The 20,689-nt window shown below is 43.6% G+C and overlaps 1 protein-coding gene across 2 annotated transcripts; it reads right to left on the bottom strand.

Annotated features, from left to right (window-relative positions):
• LOC8060271 (protein disulfide-isomerase LQY1, chloroplastic) lies at positions 1,243-7,835 on the bottom strand. 2 transcript variants are annotated; one of them, XM_021452117.1, is made up of 3 exons: positions 7,308-7,835; positions 1,703-1,852; positions 1,243-1,533 (listed from the first exon to the last, which is right to left on the bottom strand). In XM_021452117.1, exons 1-3 carry the CDS (start codon positions 7,539-7,541, stop codon positions 1,456-1,458), a joined length of 462 nt encoding a protein of 153 aa, XP_021307792.1. In that variant the 5' UTR covers positions 7,542-7,835; the 3' UTR covers positions 1,243-1,455. The 2 variants fall into 2 exon arrangements, with proteins under 2 accessions (XP_021307792.1, XP_002460235.2); XM_002460190.2 differs by lacking the exon at positions 7,308-7,835 and adding an exon at positions 3,658-4,019.

Raw genomic sequence — 20,689 nt, 5'->3', positions numbered from 1 at the left:
GTGATCTGGCAGCATAGTACAGGTTCATTTGCTTAATACAAAAGTAGTATATCCCTTCCAAGTTCCAAAATATTTTGCTCTTATACAAACTACAAAGCACAAGGATCTGTAGACAGCTAATCTGACATTGCTTTTCTGCACATCAATTTAAATGAACAATATTCAATACTGCAATTGCAAAGGACAACAATATGCAATCACAAAAAAGGCAGATCTGCATTTCCAAGGATGATCTGGCTTAAAACTTTACAAGATTCTTGTAACATGTACTGAGGCATTTAGCTAAAAAAAGCAACAAGTAAAAGGAATACACAAGAGTGAATATCACAACTTAACCAAAGAGTTCCAGTTCTGCAAGGGCTTATTTGTAACCTAACTAAATCAATATTATTGAAATGAAACTAAATAAACTTGTCATCCATAGCTGTTAAACTATCTATCATCTTTTCCCATCTTACTTTGGGGCCTGTACACATTTTACCTTCAAGCATCAAGTTATTTCCTCGTACTAACATGAGATGGGACCACCTCTCCCATTTGCTGATGAAATTCAAACTTCAATTGCAGTTTACTTTCACTATTTTAGACATATATGACATTTTTCCCATGTCATGACCAAAGGAAATATGCTGGTTCGTTAAACAAAAACAATATAGCAGATTTTGTGGAGTCCTACCAAACAGTTAAAATGCAACTGGATTCTGGTGGGAAGCTCACGAGAATCAATTCTCCATTTACACTACAAACTGGGAGATAAAAAATGCTCTCCAAAGCTCCCCGTTCAATCACCAGTTCACCACTAGAATCACTTCTCACCTGCTCTCCAGCCTGCTTCCCACAAGAATCACTCCATCAGAGAATCAAGAAGTAAAGCTTAAGAACTAGGAAGGGAGCTCTACCAAACTGGCCCTAAATAGTTGTTTAGCTCGTTTAAACACCATTAAATGCTAAACGGTGGTACGTCGTTTCTGTTTAATCAACTGTTTATCCTGTTTAAATGGCTGTTTCACCAGGCTAAACGGTAGGTGAGTGATTGTTTAGCAGAAAACACTGATTATGAATAACTTAAACGGAAACAGTTTTATTTCCTGACCATTTCGTTAAAGAATAATATATCTCTGAATGGTAGTATGCATCTTCACCTGTTTACGTACAAAACAAGCAAGAGAGAGAAACGTTATATCCTAATTTTCTGCATGTTGGGCACTGCACAAGAAAAGATGCAGGATGCTGAAGGCAAAATTTGTGAGATAGAGCAAAAAATACCTCTTGGTACTCATGTTATAGAAAATGTATGTTGAATAATTAAGAACATGTCACAATAGGCATGGAATTGATGCAGTTACAGGGAAATAAATTACCATAGCTACATATGGAGAATATGGACAGAGGACCATAAAAGTAGCTAGTTTACTGTGAAATGGAAAAGTTTACAGTATGATTAACTTCCTTTCCTCATTTGTTAATAGGAGGTTCTTCGAGCCACTTGGCACGAAACCCAGTCCCTTGGCAATCAGCACAACTTGTGAAGCCCTGAGATAGAAGAATATCTTATGTAAATGTTCAATAGATTACTTCATGCAAATGGACTTGTTCGTGGAGCACAAAAGTGCTGCACAGCATACTTAGTTCACGTTAAGTCATCTTCATGTAGATGTATTCGCAAAATTTGTAAACTACGGCAAGGAACAACTTATACAACCTTTCCAGAGCATATCACACATTTTGAATTCCTTGAGGGTACTTCACACAACATGTTGTCGCCAAGGATAAAGAAGCCTGTTCCTGCACACCACTTGCACTCCACGTGGCCAGCAGATTGACAGGAAGAGCAAGAAACTGGTCTTGGTTGCTGCATACCACCAGATCATGAATGATAGAGTTAGACTGCAGAACAAAGCTGCACACTAATAAAAAGCACTGCTGTAGATACAATAAAGATTAGGTTTGCCCACTCCTGATCGAATTTAACTCTCTTCTCTAGTGACCAGCCTCAGATGATGGAATAACAAGAAACTGGGATCTTTATTTAGCAGTCCATTAGGCAAAGCATCCACAAACTTGATTTCTAGGTAATGCAAATTTAACTTTTTAGCAATGTGCATCATATAATTAACATTACAAATATTTTTATTAGCTAGAGCTTTCAAGAACTAAAAGAAACCAGTTAGAAGAAGCAGCATTTCCATTTTCAATCCATGTTCTCCAAATCAGGTTTACGTCATATACATGAAAAGAATCAACACCAAGTTCTTCCAAATCTTTGGAACACTTCTCCTTATTTTGTACACACAAGTAATTGAATTAATCGGAAAATACAAAAGCAATCCTAGCATATAAATATGCCTTAGACTGAGTATTTTCTTGTTGAAGACCACACCATGCTCCGCAAAACAATAAAAGTATCAATAATCTAATTATCACATAAGGGAAAATTAGTTGTACAGCTCCTTTGAGCAACTCCTAAATCCTAATGAACCACAACAGTTCAAAGTTCACATAAAAAAACATACAAATTTGATAAAAGCTAGAATAGCTGAGCCTTGTTTAAAGGAGGGTATACATAGCTTAAATGAACAAGTAGCTTAAACTCTCTCAAATGGTGTGGGGTCCTGGGCATCACAAGGAAACTCCATGTCCTCTTAATTTTAATATAAGTTAAAGTCCCTTGCCCCCAATTTCTCAAGAGAGTTAGCTAAGCTCCAACAGACAACATGTGGCTTCTCAAGGAAGCTTAAGAGGGTGTTTGGTTCCCTACCATGGTTTGTCAAATGAACACAAGCAAACACCACAAGGTTGACCATTGCTGGGTTCACGGGTCATGATTAAATGTGTGATTTGCTACTTTCTTAGCTTCTAGCCCCAGCCGCCATACATCTAACCCAAACTTACCGCAAGTATGGTGAATAATTTATTCACCATGAGTTGTGGCTTACCACAATTTCAGCACAAACAGTGTCTAGCAAAATACTGAAAGGAGTTGAAGCGATTCTCCACAAATTTCTCAGAAGAGCTAGTTAAGCTCCCCAGTCACAAATAAGTGGTGTTTTGGGATTGTCTCAGTTCAACTGTTCCAAACTTTGGCTACACACTACTTTTTTAAGTACTGAGTTGTAAAAATTAGCAGTCAAAGTTTGTGATTGTTGATTTTGGACAACCTCAGAATGTCACTTATTTGTAACTAGATTTATGTCTGAATGTATGCACTCAAAATGCTATGGGGCCTTTTGAACCAACAGTCACTTGGATTACGAGTTCAACATCTACATATACTATTTCTGGTATCTTCTACCTGAAGCACTGGCAATCTGGCATGGATGCTTGAACATTGAACCGTCATGGCAACATCATTTTGTCTGTCTCCTGTAGATATATCTAGCTAAAATTTTCCCGATGGGATATTGAATTCATTTAATCATCGCGCGAATCCACCACAGAAATCCCTTTGAAATACAAGTCCGAAGCCCCAAACCCTGATACGGTGTTCACTGTTGAAAGCATACACCTCAGACCTCACACAAAGGAGAACAACCTAGCCACGCGTCTACACCCACAACTACGGAGTATTCCTAAAACGACAACAACTTAAAACATCGCATGCCGGGACAATCGAACAAACAAACAAACATCCCGGAAGCAGAGCGATTAGGGGGGGACCTGGGAGATTAGCCAGGCGCGGTCTATGCGCTTGGCGAAGTCGGAGGAGCTCCCGGGTGAGTCGACGGTGGAGGCCATGGGAGCGAGGAGCCGGTGCCTTGGCGTCCACCGAGAAGGGCCAGTGAAAGGGTTCCGAAAGCTTCTAGGAGGGGTGGGGCGGCGGGGGCATGGGGTGAAGGCTGCCCCGCGGGCCCCGCAGATGGTCGCCGGCGTTTGCATCGCACGGAGGGGCTCCGGCTCTTGTCGGAGAGGAGCGGCGCGCAAGGAGGCAGGACAGCAGGAGAGGCTCTGGTACCGTGGGCCTCTTGGACCACGCGCTAGCAGCCTAGCACACGTCAGATTCCTGCCGAGCAGTCCGAACTCCGAAGCCCAAAGGCACAGGGGAAAAAATCGTTGTTTAGTTCCCAAAAATTTTGCAAAATTTTTCAGATTCTCCGTCACATCGAGTCTTTAGACGTATGCATGAAGTATTAAATATAGATGAAAATAAAAACTAATTGCACAGTTTGGTCGGAATTGGTGAGACAAATCTTTTGAGTCTAGTTAGTCCATAATTAAACAATATTTGTCAAATACAAACGAAAGTGCTATTATTTTTATTTTGCAAAATGTTTTGGAAGTAAACAAGGCCTTAACGTGAGGTCCGAAGCCCAGGAAAAAAAAACATCAGCAGCCAGAGAAAAAAAGCAGCTTCAAGAATCGAAGCTTAGGCCTTCTTTATAGTTCACCTAAGGCGTTGTTTAGTTCATCCCGAAATTCAAAAAGTTTTTAAGATTTTCCGTCATATTGAATCTTGCGGCACATGCATGAAGCATTAAATATAAACGAAAACAAAAACTAATTACACAGTTTGTCTGTAAATCGCGAGATGAATCTTTTAATTCTAGTTAGTTCATAATTGAACAATATTTGTCAAATAAAAACGAAAGTGCTACAGTAGCGAAATCTGAATTATTTTGGGAACCAAACAAGGCCTAAAAACCAAAACTTTTTCAAAATTCTAAATCTTACTGCATATACATGTAGCATTAAATATAAATAAAAATAAAAACTATTTGCATAGTTTACATATAAATCGTAAAATGAATCTTTTAAACCTAATTAATACATGATTGAACAATAATTATCAAACAAAAATAAAAATGTTACGGTATTTCAAATAAAAAAATTTAGAAACTAAACAAGACCTTACCACCTGCCAACATGGTTCACGAATTAATTGCTTTTGCTTACCACCACACTACTTGAGCTTAGATGATTTATTTTACAAAACTTTTTTTCTATTTATCAGTTGCTAGTACCTTCAAATCTTTTCTCTATTTATAAATGATTATACCAGTGGTTAAGGCCTTATGGTTAGCTCGACCGAAAAATAATACCGTAAAAGAGTGTCCGTAGACTATAATAATCCTGAGCCAAAACATGTCCATGCAAGTTAGATCAGCACGCGACCGCACACGATATTAAGTTCCATTCCAGAAATGAATCGGAGTGGATGACATCGACTTAAAATGAAATAAGGTGAACCACAAGTCGTTTAGGACTTTAGGTAACCACGTAATAAGTTTTACCTTCCGATGCAACATATGAGCATATTTGTTATGACGGTAAAGAACGATGCAACATATGAGTATATTTGCTACTCCCTCCATCCCAAATTACCAGATATTTTTTTTAAAAAATAGAGAGTCAAAGAATTTCAAATTTAACCAAATTTCTATAATAAAATAATAATATTTATTATATTAACTAAGTATTATTAGATTCTTTATTAATTATATTTTTATAGTATACTTATTTGATATTATAAATCTTTGTAAATTTTTCTATAACTTTGATCAAACTTAAAATGTTTTGACTTTCAAGATTCTTGGAATATCTTATAATTTGAAATGTAGGGAGTATAACATTAAAGAGTGAAGGGGTCCGGTTGTCGTTTTTATTTTTAAGCCACATAATACCCTCGTGCCTCTATATTTGTGACCTAAACTCATGACTCATGCTTATATGAGCTAGAACCATGTGCGCCCAACGATGATACAAAGTTTAATTCCAATACATATAGAAACAATGACGTGACGATTACATAAATCTTCGAGTCGTAGTGATCTAAAGTCCAATTCTAAATATATATTAGAATAGATGCCATGATAATTATATAAATCTTCAAGCCATAAGTTATTCATGTGATCACGTATGTAACAGGATGTATATTCTATTGCAACACGCGGGTATATTTGCTAGTGACACTGTGCATTATAAATATAAATATTATTTTTTACATAATTGGTTAAAGAAAAAATAACTTGTTGGAATGTAAAAATGACATTCTTTGTGAGATGGATGGAGTACTCATAGCGACCAGCAAACTAGTTGCGTTGTCTAAACAGTGTCGTCAACACCTGTGGATGACAATAGAGATGTCAACGGGCCCATTCCCCAATTGCCCCATAAAGATGTCAACACCTTAGGCCTTGTTTAGTTCCCAAAATTTTTCAAGATTCCCCGTCACATCGAATCTTGCGGCACATGCATGAAGCATTAAATATAGATGAAAACAAAAACTAATTACACAGTTTACCTGTAAATCGCGAGACGAATCTTTTGATCCTAGTTAGTCTATGATTGGATAATATTTGCCACAAACAAACAAAAGTGCTACGGTAGCGAAATCCAAAATTTTTCTCAAACTAAACAAGGCCTAAGAAAACATGGATGGTAAAAAGTCTCTCCGTATATAAAAGATTAAAATAGAGAGAAACTCATCCCCACTAAATCGGAAGAAACCCATCCCCAATCGGGGATGAAAACGGTACGGATATTTTTCGACCGTATTCGAGACCGAATTCGTTTAAAGGGATTCAGATCAGTACGTGTCCGAGTTCGAGTGTTCAACATCCGATAGCGTATCCGTATCCGAGTACTTAAATCGTATATTTATGATGTCGACATCTAATCGTATCTTATCCGATATTGTTGACATTATCCGTATTCGAATCTGAATTCAATCAGAAATACGAAAACAAATATGATATCGATGATATCTGTCCGTATCCGATCCGTTTTCATCCCCCACTCCCGAACCAACTAAAATAAGATCCATTAACCCACGATGCTCTCCAGGCCTAGTACCCATTCACGATGTAGTATGTACTTAATACGCTTCGCATACCCCCTTGTACTTCTTGGTATTTGTAATTCGGGCTCTCACGCTGAGTAAAACGGGATGGAGGGAGTATTATCAGATATGCCATAGAAGATATTTTTGTAATATACTCATTTTATGTCATAAATAATGATATTTTTGTCATAAAGTTATTAGTTAAATTTAAAAAGTTTGGCTGATACGAATTCTAGGAATTGATTAATTTAGAAACATAGGGAATATATCTTTTGTTTTAATGTTTTATTATTTTTTGCTAGTTTAGTTTTTTCATTAAAAACCACATTGTTGCAATAATGGACGGTCATGTGCAAAACTCTTATAAACATTCAAAAAAGTTATCTCTTTTGTTTTCAAGGTTTATTGGTCTTTGTTAGTTTAGTTTTTTTTAATTAAAAACTACATCGTTGCAGTAATGGATGGTTGTACATAAATAAATGTCTTATAGCATCACGGAGAGCATAGCGATGAGGGGGTGTGGGAGAACCTGGAAGATTAGCCACGCGCGCTCCATGCGCTTGGCGAAGTCGGAGGAGCTGGAGCTCCCGGGTGAGTCGACGGTGGAAGCCATGGGAGAGAGGAGCCGGTGGTGCCCTGGCGTCCGCCGAGAAGAGCCAGCTGTGAAAGGCTTCCGGAGGCTTCCATGAGGTGTGGAGCAGCGGGGGCATGGGGTGAAGGCTGCCCCGTGGGCCCCGCAGCTGGTCGCCGGCGTCGTCTGCATCGCACGGACGGGCTCCGGCTCCGGCTCCGGCGCGGCGCCTCGGGTAGGAGATAAGGGGCGGCGGGGCGGAAGGAGGCAGGACGACACAGGAGAGAGCCTCTGGTATAGTACCGTGGTCCACTGGTTCGAATGATCTTGATCGCGCGATCGCCAAATTTTATGCCGGCGGTTTTCGTCCCGTCCGCATCGGCCACCACACCACGAACGGCAACGGCCGCGTGAGCTAGCTCATCGTCGATTTGGCTTGCGGGTTGTGTGCGTGTGGTGTTTCTATGGTCCTGTGGAGAATTCGAGATCGGAAACAACAGGCTAGGGTTGGTTCGTCTGCTTCTGCATTGCATCCACCGCCGCCGGTTTGCCGAGAGCGCATCGGTGGTACCGTGAGACTTTTGCTTTCGTTCGCGCCCAGCCGGCTCCGCACAGTCACACACAGCACAGGCCCGGCCGTGGAACGATGTGACGTGACGGCCAGACCGCGTTACGTTTCGTTAGCAGATGTTGCGGCTGGGAACGGCGCGCGTGATTTGTCAGCGACGACGACGATTATCGCCACTCCACCCCGTGGTGCCAACTGCCAATTCGAGAAAAGGGCTGCCGCGGCGCATGGCACTCCGCAGAGCCCCATCAGCTGTTGGGCTGTATGGCTCCTATAGTTGTGGACCACGCGCGTGCTGACCCTGACCGGTCCGAAATCTAGCGCTCGTCAATCTCTGACAGGTGGGCCAAATATGGCGGCGGGCCGGTATCGAGTCGTCGTTGGCTGGTTCACTGGCTGGCCGCTCCAGGTCTGCCGGAGGCGTCGCGGTCTGATGTGGCAACGACATTGGCTCGGGTTGCAACCAACAAGAAACCGCCGATTTTTTGCGTCGTTTTGACGGTAGGACCAGGCCTGTAGTCCTCACACCATCCAGCAACGCTTTTCCACGGTGGGACCGTAGTCCGCACTCGAGCATAGCAGAGCTCGCCATATGCGTCGTGCCATGGCGTGCAGCAGCCACAGATGCCCGCCGGGGCCCCGGCCGCGTCCCGTCCCGTGCATTCCCAGGCCCCCAGCCATGCCCCTCCGCAGACGACGCAACTCGCCGCACAGCAAGCTCGCCGGCTGCCGCGATGTCCGCACCTCCACGGCCAGGAGCTCGCGCCACCATTCGCTCTCTCTATCTGCGTACACGCCCGCGCCTGCATGCGTGGTGGGCGCACTTGTCGCGTGAAATTTTTGTATTTTGGTCATTTTTCGAAACATTTTTTACAAAAAGATCCTTGGCGAAACAATTTTTGAAAATAGACCGTTTTTCGGCGTCATGTAACAGCGCGCCCAGGGTCCGTATGTCGGCGTTTTATCATTTCACGTCTAGGTAGTGACACGTCATCGACGACCATGGTCGTCGGATACAGTGGCTAGGACCTCGGCGTCAAATGAGGTGACGCCAAGCCGCTAACCTCGGCGTTCTATGGTGCCACGCCGAGGTCCTGGGGAGCGGGGCTGGACGGCCCATTTTGGCCTGGCGGCCCAAAGCTCGGCGCGCTGCCCTTTAACGCCGAGCCCCAGACCTCGGCGTTGAGTCGTGTGACGCCGAGGTCTGGGCTATACAGACCGCGCGCGGCCTTCTTCCTCCTCAGTCTTTCCCTCTTCCAGCGCCTCTCTCTCTCCTTACCCCGCCGCCCCTTCAAACCCTAGCCACTAGGGAGTGGCTAGGGGCCCAAATCAGCCCCTCCAACTTGCTCACGAGGTAATACTCCTTCCCCTCTTCCATTGTATTTCTGCATTGCTTGTTTTCGTTGGAAACCCTAGGATGAAGGTGGTTTTTGTTCATTTGGTCATTCCTCCTTCTTGTATGAGTTTGATTGAAATGTACATGTTTTGGTGTTGTGGAGAACATTAATTAGTATATTGTTACGTTGAAATCTTAATTGGTATGGCTTATAGCGTAGTGTTAGGGTTTCTTACTTTTTGATATTTGTTTTTAATGTATATATTTATGTGGTGATATATATATATATATATGACAATATTTCGATGTGTGATGGTTGTAGATGGATAAATTAGTGAGGTTGCATCATGGAGGCCGTGTTGTTAGGACAAGAGATGATAGTGTCAAATTTGAGAAAATGAGTGAGCAATTGTTGATTTTTGGTGAATCGCCCACATTGACCCTATTGTTAGAGGAAGTGAAAATAAAGTTAGGTTGGAATGATGTGGATTTTGTTCAGATTCAAGGTGTGATAGATGTTGGGTCGGCAAATGGTCCACGTATCAAGCGTTTGTTGCCAATATCAAGTGACTTAGAATGGAGTCATTACAAGGCGGTTGTTTTGGCCTCTGAAGTCCGTTCTTTGGATTTAGTTGTTAGCAAGGAGTCATCTGTAAGAGTAGAATGCCGAACGTCCCCCGCTCGCGTAGATGTCGGTCCTTCTTTGGAAGAAGAAATAATTGTCACACAACCATGGTATGGTGATAGCCAAGTGGTAGTATCACAGGAGCATGATGAATATGGTGGTGCTGAAGGGCTAGGTTTTCCCGAGCATGGTGTTGGATGGGCTGACGACGATAGATATGCTGAAGACAATACAATGGAGCATAGAGATGTCCAGGGCAACACTGACAATGAGGACAATGATGACTCATATGTAATAGGTGACTCAGAAAAGGGTTTAGATGACGCTAGTGGTGATGATTCCATTGATGATGACCTTAGTGATGAGGATGATCTTAGTGGTGAAGAAGAATTTGGCGATGCTCGGGCCACCAATCGATTAGATATCGAAGTAGATGGAGATGATGAGATATTTGAGGATGTGGCGGATGTTGACTCCGATGACGATCGCCCCGTTCGTCGTCTCACTGAAAGGGAAATAGAGATTTTGAGGAGGGTGTTGCCTGATAGAGAGCCTTCAATTGGTGATTTCGAGGACCTTAGCCATGCTCATAGGGCTTTTGCTGATGGTGGGCTAAATGAGAGCAGCATCCCTGATGTTAGTGTTTGTCCCATCATACGCAAGGGTTTATTGTTTGCCACAATGGATGAGTTGAAATCATGGTTGCAAGAGTACTCAATTCTCCACCACCGTCCATTTCGGGTGATCAATTCATATAAGGAGAAGAGGTACACCGTGGCTTGTGAGGAACAATTGTGTCAATGGAGAGTATGTGCTAGGAAAACAAGGGCAGGCAAATGGAAGATTACCTCAGTTAATCAACCACATACTTGTGCTAGTGCTGACGCAGAAGACACTCATTTGCAGCTCAACTCTAGGTTCATTGCAAGGCAATTGTGCCCTATTGTGAAGCATATGCCAACCATAACGGTGTCCGCGTTGGTTGAGACAATCTTCCAACTATACAACTACTACGTGAAGTATGGAAAAGCATGGAGAGCAAAGCAGCGTGCATTGGAAATAATATTTGGTAATTGGGAAGAAGCGTATGAGCGGCTACCGGTAATGTTGAACGCAATGAAAGCGGCAAATCCCGGGACGCACTTTGAGTACGTGCCTAAGGAAGGTGAATCAAGGAACGGCCGGGAGGTGTTTGGTAGGGCTTTCTGGGTTTTCGGTCAGAGCATTGAAGCATTCAAGCATTGTAGGCCCGTTGTATCAATTGATGGCACATTTCTTACAGGGAAGTTCGAGGGCACAATGCTTATATGTATTGGGACAGATGCCGAAGACCAGCTTGTGCCGTTAGCCTTTGCCATTGTTCGGAAGGAGGACACCGATAGTTGGTGCTGGTTCCTTAGACTCGTTAGACAAGTTGTAATCGGCCCTGGACGTGATGTTTGTGTGATATCCGACAGACATGCTGGGATTCTGAATGCTGTAGAGGAGGTGATCCCTGGTTATGGGCAAATACATCATCGTTGGTGCACAAGACACCTTGCTCAGAATCTTATACGACGTGACCACACAAAAGACAACTTCAAGTTATTCGAGGAGGTTTGTAGGCAGCAAGAGGTTAAGCTATTCAATGAGAAGCTAGAAGCTCTTAAGTTAGCTACAAATGATGATGGTAGACAGTTTTTGAGTGACTTGATGCCTTCAAAGGAGAAATGGACCTTAGCATACGACACATGTGGTTGGAGATGGGGTTTCATGACAAGTAACATGGCAGAGATGTTTAATAGTCTTCTTAGAGGTTGTCGTGGGCTGCCTGTTACCGCTATTGCCTCATTCACTTTCTACAAGCTCAACTCTTGGTTCGTTGCGCGGAAGAAACATGCTAGATCCCTATGGTTGCAAGGGAAAACTTGACCACTTCTAGCCACCGAGCAACTAGCTTTCTCTAAGAGAAAATCAAAGCGACAGAAGGGTTCATGTTTTGATCCAATAAGACATGGCTATGAGATTCTTGAGGGAGGAGGAACCAACATTGGTGGAGAGGATCGAGGCGCTCGAAAACATAAGGTCATAATCAATGAAAATAGATGCACCTGTGGGAAACCAAGAATATACCACAGGCCTTGCTCTCATATGATCACAGCTTGTCGTCTTAGGCGTGTCGACGCTGAGATTCCTCCCCGTATGGCCGTGGAGTTCTCATTGACAAATCTAAGAAGTACATGGCACCCTCAATTTGAGCCATTTCTAGACGAGAGCCAATGGCCCACTTATGATGGACCCAAGTACGTGGCTGATTTAGGGTTACTATGGAAGAGTAGAGGCCCGAGGAGGCGGAAGCGGTTTAAGATGGACATGGACCGAGCTACCAAAGGTCGGTCCACTAGTAGCAAGGTTGGCACTCATTTTGTAGAAGACACCCAAAAATCTCGTTGCTCTAAGTGCCACAAGCCGGGTCATAATAGAAGGAAATGTCCACAATTGATAAGAGAGGAGGTACTTTTACGTAGTTTTTACATGTGTTATAATTTCCACAATTGTTAAAATTTCACTACTTTTACATGTGTTATACAATTGTTTAGGTTTTCTTTTTTTAATTTACATAATATGTCTTATTTATGTAATGTTACTTTCATACTAACTTTTTGTTCTCACTAATGTTACAGTATGGATCGAACCCTGCTTGACCCGAGGTCCGATGAGAAACATCGAGCTCGGAGGATCGAGGATGGAGAGGTACCCTTCTTTTACCACTTGTATTACTTGTATTACTTATTACTTGTTTTCATCCATTTTTCTTTTGAATAACTTTCGTTTGTTTCTCTTTGTTGTTTTCATTGCAGGTGCTCCACTGTTTGAGACCCATGACCCACGAGGCTGCTACAAGCATGGTGTACGACGAGAGGTACACGCCCCTATTGAAGAGGGCCAACCTTGCTGCAGTCGCTCGTGTGTGCCGTCGCGGTACTCCACCTTTCAACCCAGCGACGTTGACAGCTTTGATCGATAGGTGGCGTCCTGAGACACACACCTTCCACCTTCCTTGTGGAGAGATGACCGTCACTCTAGAGGACACAGCCATGATCCTTGGAGTGAGAATCAGAGGTTTTCCAGTGACCGGAGACACTGAGTCCGAAGGGTGGGAGAACCGAGTGCATAACTTCTTGGGACGTGCACTACCAGAGCTTGAGGCAGGGAAGAAGAGAAGGAGCAGCGGGGTACCACTTAGGTGGCTTCGAGAGCAGTGGCATCAGTGTCCACCAGACGCTGATGAAGCCACAGTGAACTACTACTGCAGAGCATATGTTCTTCACATGTTCGATACGGTTCTCTTCCCGGATGGCATTGGAGACACGGCTTCCTGGATGTACATCCCGTGCTTGCAAAATTGGGATGACGCTGGGAATAGAAGCTGGGGCTTAGCCATCTTGGCTTTCTTGTACCGCCAGCTGTGCGAGGCTTGTCAGAGGGCTGGAGGTACACATTCTACTATGTCTGGATGCATGACACTTCTACAGGTACATAATTTGAGTATTTCCTTTCACTTGCAAGGCATTAATTTCATGATAGACCTATGATACTCAGTTCTTCTTCCTTTTGAATGCAGATTTGGATGTGGGAGAGGCTTCCTGTTGGAAGACCACATAGGATGCAACAGCCACCTGCTTGGTTCCCGGAAGGGGACACAATCGTTGCTCCTACGGTGGCTAACCTCTACGAGCGTACGAGCGGTGTGTACCACGTCTCCCGTCACGCTTACATTAGCTACACCAATGAGATGGACACCCTTCAACCACAACACGTAAGTCTACCAACAATTTATTTGAATTGTAGCAATCTATATGGACATAGTACTCAACACAGTCGTTGTTTTCAGGTTGAGTGGAGACCGTACAGGAGGGAAAGGATCCTAGGCTTGGCACTTAGCACAGTGTGCAGGGCGGATGAGGATTTGTGGACTATGAGGTGCCCCCTCATATGTTTCTACGCGGTCGAGTACCACCTCCCGCACCGTGTCGCCCGGCAATTTGGTAGGCTCCAACCTTGTCCACCGGAGGACTTCTCCACGAGTTGGCAGCTACATAGGTACCTCGCTTAAATTCTCAAAGTTGACTCTTCCATTTCGTTAATTCTAATGGTCCTTGTACTAACCATTTCCCGATTTGACAGGTTGAATCGTCAGCGACAGAAGAAGATTACGAACTGGCAGGCCGAACACCAGAGATACATTGATGAGTGGCTACGTTATGAGCAGAATAACATGAGAATTCATGCCGTGCACCGCGACAATGCGTTCAATGAGTACCTCGCGTGGCTAGGGCCAAGGACAAGGTTGTGCTTGAGGCCTGCATGGACGAAGCAAGACATCGCTGACATTGCTAGTGAAGATGAGGGCGACAACCCCTACGATGAAGCCACCAGGACAGGCCGACAAGTTGAGATTGCTCCTGTGCTGTCTAGAGCGGTTAGTCCTAATGTATTTGTATTTTGTTGACAGTTGTCTATTGTCAAATGATTTGTACTCATAGTATTTGTGAGCAGGGTACCGAAATCATGAGGACAGTCGCTGAACAAGGAAGGGCATTGATGATCCCTCCAGGTGCTCCAGATGAAGCTAACGAATTACGAGCAGCCCTACAGGTAATCCAACATCGAGCTCGTATATATTTGTTCGCCCGTATATATTTGTTACCCAATTATAATATGTATTCCATGCAGCGTGCAATGCATCGCCTGCGCAAGGTAGCCGCCCGCCTTGGTTGTCGACAACCCACCGGCGTAGTGGAGCCCCAACAGTTTGGTGGAGCAGGCGGCTCTGAAGGAGTTGGCCCGTCTACCACGCATGGAGCTGGGGCTTCTATAGAAGTTGAAGAGGAACAAGGACAAGGAGAAGGCGAGGGTTATGGGGTTGATGACCAAGAAGAGATTGGCATGTCACAGCTGGGTGATGCTCCACAAGGTACGCAGGGTGCCTCTACCTCTAGACGTCCACAAAGGGCGACCCGACCTGTCGAGAGGTACACTCCCGGTTCCCATGCGCTGCCAAGGGAAAGGCGTGGTGGTCGGCGTCCACGTTAGGGTAAAAACTTAAATCTTTCATCCTACATGTTCCTTCGTTGTCCCATGTATGTGTTCCTAAGGTGCCCCCTACATCTTGTTCACAGGTTACAATATGGATGAGCGGCTTCTTTTGTCTTGAACGACTTTGTGGATGGCTCGACAATGTCAAATGAACTATGTACAAACTCTATGTGTGAACGCCAATTAACAATGTGTAATTAACTCATGTATGGACTATGTGTGAATGACTATGTTATGTATGAGCTACTCTAATATCCAATCAAGTATGGACTATGATTGAACTTGTGCGCTCATGTATGGAATATGTGTCGATTATTTATTTACGTATGTGCGTATATAATTTGTATTACTATGTGACTATGGTTTTCTATTAACAATTTGTATTACTTTGTCAATGGCTAAAATATTTGGCGAAAATAAATAAAATGCTGAGCCAAGACCTCGGCGTTTATTCATTTGACGCCGAGGTAGGGGGCTAAACCTGGCCCTCTCTGAGTTGGATGTGCTCGACACGCCGAGGTAGCCAACCTCGGCGTGCATCTAGGCCACGCCGAGCATGAGACCTCGGCGTTTATTCATTTGACGCCGAGGTAGGGGCCAGACCTGGACCTCCCTGGGTGCGCGGTGGTGGCCACGCCGAGGTTGCCAACCTCGGCGTGCAGCCATATCACGCCGAGCCTGATGACATTTTTTAACTTCGCTTTACATTAATTTTTTAGTTACCTTTTCTAACATATGGAAATTGGACTCGTTTTTAGTTACTACTATTTAGTAAATTTTACTTAAGGATTTAATTAGGTATTTACAAATTATAATATATACTTAATTAGGTTTAATTAGGTATTTACAAATTATAATATATACTTTTTTTAACTTCGCTTTACATAAGTAAATTTTTACTTAAGTATTTACAAATTATAATATATACAGATTGTTTAATTAGGTTTTATTTTTTCATTTGTTTGGAGACCAAACTATTAAATTTTTCTTTATAAATTAACTTATTTAATAACTTCAAATTGGACTCGTTTCCCCTCAACAAATAAAGGCTTCGGCTATAAAAATCCTACCTAATGGGGAAGGAGTTGGCGAAGTCACAAGGACATATACCACTAATGGGAGAAGCAATCCATGGCGTCGCACAAAAGTCCTCAACATACATAGACATGTACCACTAGTTCGGACTAGCACATAAAGAATCCATTACATCCTCAAATATTATGGACCTCTAACCAGAAACGTAGCCAGGTAGCAAATCGTCGTCGTCGGACTCACAAGCCTCCACCACCACTCCTTTTGCCTTTTTCGCCTTTTGCCTGTAGTAAGCAGCCTCAATTTCATCCACGGCTTGTGTTAACCATTCATCGTCCTCCTCCTGCTCTACCACCAAATTCTTTTGGCTATAGTAAGCAGCCTCCGCCTCATCCACGGCTTGTGTATACCATTCCTCCTCCTCATCCTCCTCCACCTGCAACACAAAGTCCGTAGCGCGGCTGGTTTCGCCTGCATTGTGCACATGTACATTATGCTCTTGTTGAGCCATCTTAGAAGCATCATGCTCAAGCACAAGTTCGGCGAGAGCGTCCAATCTTGAGTTGTCCTCCTCATCCATGTTGTCGTCTGCCTCTTTGACTTCATCCTCCTTCATCTTGTCCATAGCTATCTTCTCCAAATAACTTGAACGAGCGACATCAGCGGCCCAATCTCCGGTGCATCCAATCTCTTTAACAATGAAGTAGCAATTGTTAGAAAAACAAAAGACATGAAACAGATATTAAAATTATTATTACTTACTAGCACACAATCTTTTCTCTAAACCCTTCATTTCGTCATACGCTTGAAGTACAGCTCTCCAAGAGTTCTCCTCTTCTTTTTGCTCGATACCTTCAAGCCTCCATTTCTCCCACATTACTTTTGCAGGGCTGTTGTGACGGCCCTCTCTTGCTTCACGACGTGCGTCTTCTTTGTAGTACTTCACATAGTTGTCCAACAGTTGGTTCCCACATCGAAGCTTAATGCCTAGTGCTTTCTTTTGCTCGCAGGTTTGGTAGAAGTCTCTTTTCCCATGCCAATACTCCCAGTCACATTTCCTAGTGCTCTAATGTTGAATAAGAGATGATAATTAGTAAGAACACATATTGTTGTTCTAGCACTATCGAAAAAACAGGAGCTCACCACATCGTAGTCTACCATATGACCACAAAAATATCTGACTCCTAGTTCGGAAGGAACTAAGCCGTAGCTAGCCTCAACACCACACTTGCATTTAACCGGAGGCGCTGCGGTAATAATCCTGTCATTCTTTTTCTTCTTTTCCTCCGGCCAATGAGACTTCGGACCATATAGCCACTCTCTAAAACGACACTTTTCCATAGAATAATCCTGCCACAATTGAAAATCAATGGACTTCGAGCAAACTATATAAATTACTTGTAAGAAACCAAAAGTGGTATACTAGGAAAAGTGACTTAGTGGATGCTTGTTGGGACACACAAACTCAAGACCTCGCGTCTGCTCTACCATAGCTCTGTCACCACAAAAGCACTTAGGAGGGTCATCAAGGCGTCTTGCCGTAGCTACTTCCTTCTCCTCAGAAGTCATTGGTGGGGGGTTTGGTGGTGGCGGCACCCAACGTTTGAAGCGATCATGTGGAAACTTCCCGTGGCAAATACCCGCAAAAAGCAAGAACCGTGGGTCAAACTTGTCGGGGCCGTCGATCCACTGGAAGAAGAAGCACTTCTCATGGTCCTAGAAAAACAAACAAATAAATCATGCAAAGCGTTGGTGCAACCATAACCTACATTTTGAAAATTCAAACACAATTTCATAAACTTACATTGAATTGGCCACATGTGTAGAAACACCGTGCAGCGGTGTCAGGATGCCTAGATTGCATCACTTCTGCTGGCTTTTGACAATCACAATTTGGAACCGGGAGGTCCGGAGGTACCGGGGCATCCACACAAGAGGCGTCCGCATATAGCTCCCTCGGTCGACCGCGTTTTTTCCAATACTCTACTCGATACAGGTTCATCATCTACATAAACAAGTGTTACTATAACTAATGCCACATCTAATAGCACCAAGACATACAACACTAAGAGAGGACATGAACCGTACTTACTAAAAAGTTAACAAAGTGGCCCAATGCACTAAAGAGTAGCAAAACCCTAAAGAGTAGCAAACCCTAAACCATAATCCACAACATACAACACTAAATGAGGACATTAATCGTACATACTATACCATAGTAAACACGCATTTGAGTCAAATACTCATTGGATAAAAGACATTTCACAAATGACATGAACCAAACCATTAATGACATATTCCATAAAAAACCACCACTAAAAACAAGATCCCAATGGATAAAATGGAAGAGGGGAAGGAGTAGTACCTTAGGAAACCGTTATAAGCCTCGATCCGACACCTCTATGCTTGGTTTTAGGATTTAGGGTTCGTGGGAAGAGAGAGGAAGAGAAAAAAGGGGATGGGCACAAAGGCAGAATGAAGAGAGGAAGAAGAAGGGGCCTTGGCTCGGGCTGGTTGGCCAGAGCTCGGCGTCGAGTCGTGTGACGCCGAGCTATGAGGCTAGGCGATAAAGGGCAAAACGCCGAGGTATGTGGGCCGCCGTGCGAATTGGGCCTCGCTGTGTCCAACCGCAGACCTCGGCGCTAGGTCATTTAACGCCGAGGTATGTGGCTCGGCGCTATGTCATTTCACGCCGTGATCCGGCCACGTGTTTTCGACGACCATGGTCGTCGATGACGTGGCACCACCTCGGCGTTGCCTCATACGACGCCGAGCCACATACCACGGCGTACTGTATGAGAACGCCTAAAAACGGTCTATTTTTAGAAATTGTTTCACGAGGGGTCCAATTGTAAAAATTATTTTGAAAAAGGGCCAAATTGCAAAAAAAACTACCACTTGTCGCTGCCGCGCGCATGCCCGCACCACCCACCGTCCACGCCTGCGCCGCCATCGCGTGTGCTCGCTGGGCCTCGCTACGCTGATGGCCGCGCCTCGCTGCCTTCCTCTCGTTGGCTGCGCAGCGCTGTGGTTTCGGATCTCGCGGAGAGAGATGACAGAAGAGGATCGTCGCCACCTGCCTCGCCGTGCCGCTCGCCACGTCGCTGTTGTGCGCGCCCTGCCACCTCCCTGGCTCCCTGCGCTTCTCCGCTAGAGCGCCCGTGCCAGCCCAGCCGCCCGCGCCACCGCGGTTGCCACCCGCGCCGGTCCTCGTGTTGCCGCACTCACTCGAGTGCCCGTGCTGACCGCCGCGCTGATGTGCTGGCGGCGCGCTTCTGCAGTTCTGCCCACCGGCCAAGAGACAAAAGACCGTGGCAACTGAGCGGAGAGGGAGACGAAAAAAATGATTGGCTAGAGTTCTACTGGAGGTGTACTATAGGGCCTTGTTTAGTTCCGAATTTTTTTGATTTCGGCACTGTAGCATTTTCGTATTACTAAAAAACTATAGTATTTTTGTTTTTATTTGACAAACATTGTCCAATTATGGCCTAACTAGGCTCAAAAAATTCATCTCGTGATTTACAGACAAACTATGCAATTAATTTTTATTTTCATCTATATTTAATACTCCATGCATATGTCGTAAGATTCGATGTGACAGAGAATCTTGAAAAGTTTTTGGATTTCAGGGTGAACTAAACAAGGCCTAGGTTGGAGATGCCCTGATAAAATTTTCAAAGTGGCGTGGAAGAAAAGAATGAAAAATTCAAAACTAGTAGCCCCTCCATCCTAAATTGTAAGTCATTCCAAGAATCTTGGAGAGTCAAAACATTTTCACGTTTGACCAAAATTATAGAGAAAAATACTAAGATTTGTAACGTAAAGTGAGTATAGTATGAAAATATAATTAAGAAAGAATCTAATGATACTAGTTAGTACCATAATTATTATTATTTTATAATATAAATTTGGTTAAATTTAGAAAAGTTTGACTCTCTAAAATTCTTGAAATGACTTACAATTTAGGATGGAGGGAGTACCAAAGTGAAACTTCTTTTATTTCCCTACCAGGAATTCTTGGGGGTTTCACCTTTCATGACAGTTGAGGGATTTCACGTGAATAAGAGAGAGAGAGAAATAAATGGGACTTTCACCAAAGTGAAACTTCTTTTTGTTTCGGCGGGCGAAAGCTGGGGAAGAGATAAATGGGACTTTCACCTTTCATGACAGTTTTTTTATTCACCTTTCATGACAGTTGAGGGATTTCACGTGAATCATACCTATAGAGTGTGAGAGGATAGCCCCATAGGAACAATGGCCCATCCCATCCAAAGCGGGTGCCAGCAAAAGAAAGCGTTTAAAGTTAGCCCATATAAACTTATAATTTGGTACAACTTTGGGCTATTGCCCAATCTTGAATCCACGGCCAGATGGGTACATGACGCTTGCACAAGGAAAGATTAGATTTAAATCACAAGAGAAGCTCCTGCGTGATCAACTTTTTTACGGTTAAAAGTATGAAAAACTTTTGTCTTTCGATGACGCTACTGTCATTGGTACAAAGTGTAGATAAATGATGACCCCTTTGAGAAATACAGGACAAAACATAAATAAAAAAACTTCACAAAGCTTGGAAGACAAGCTGCGAATATATATACTTACTTATAATACTAAGTATATTCTAATTTTGGTTTTGTTGTTCCTCACACTTTCACCCACCTTCTTTCTTTTTTCACTCTCACTTTTCTCGTCTACATCAA

This window comes from Sorghum bicolor, chromosome 2 (assembly GCF_000003195.3).
Source record: "Sorghum bicolor cultivar BTx623 chromosome 2, Sorghum_bicolor_NCBIv3, whole genome shotgun sequence".
NCBI lineage: Eukaryota > Viridiplantae > Streptophyta > Magnoliopsida > Poales > Poaceae > Sorghum > Sorghum bicolor.
Note: the sequence above shows the minus strand (reverse complement) of the source record. Positions and strands in the feature narration are given on the sequence as shown.

Bases quoted from the DNA above. Each gene is read 5' to 3' on its own strand.
- LOC8060271 (XM_021452117.1), bottom strand. From the start codon at position 7,541: ATGCAGACGACGCCGGCGACCAGCTGCGGGGCCCACGGGGCAGCCTTC. The intron at 1,853-7,307 runs GTTCTCCCACAC...GGTGGTATGCAG, and splicing joins GCGCGTGGCTAATCTTCCAG to CAACCAAGACCAGTTTCTTG. The intron at 1,534-1,702 runs GTTGTATAAGTT...CTTCTATCTCAG, and splicing joins GTGTGATATGCTCTGGAAAG to GGCTTCACAAGTTGTGCTGA.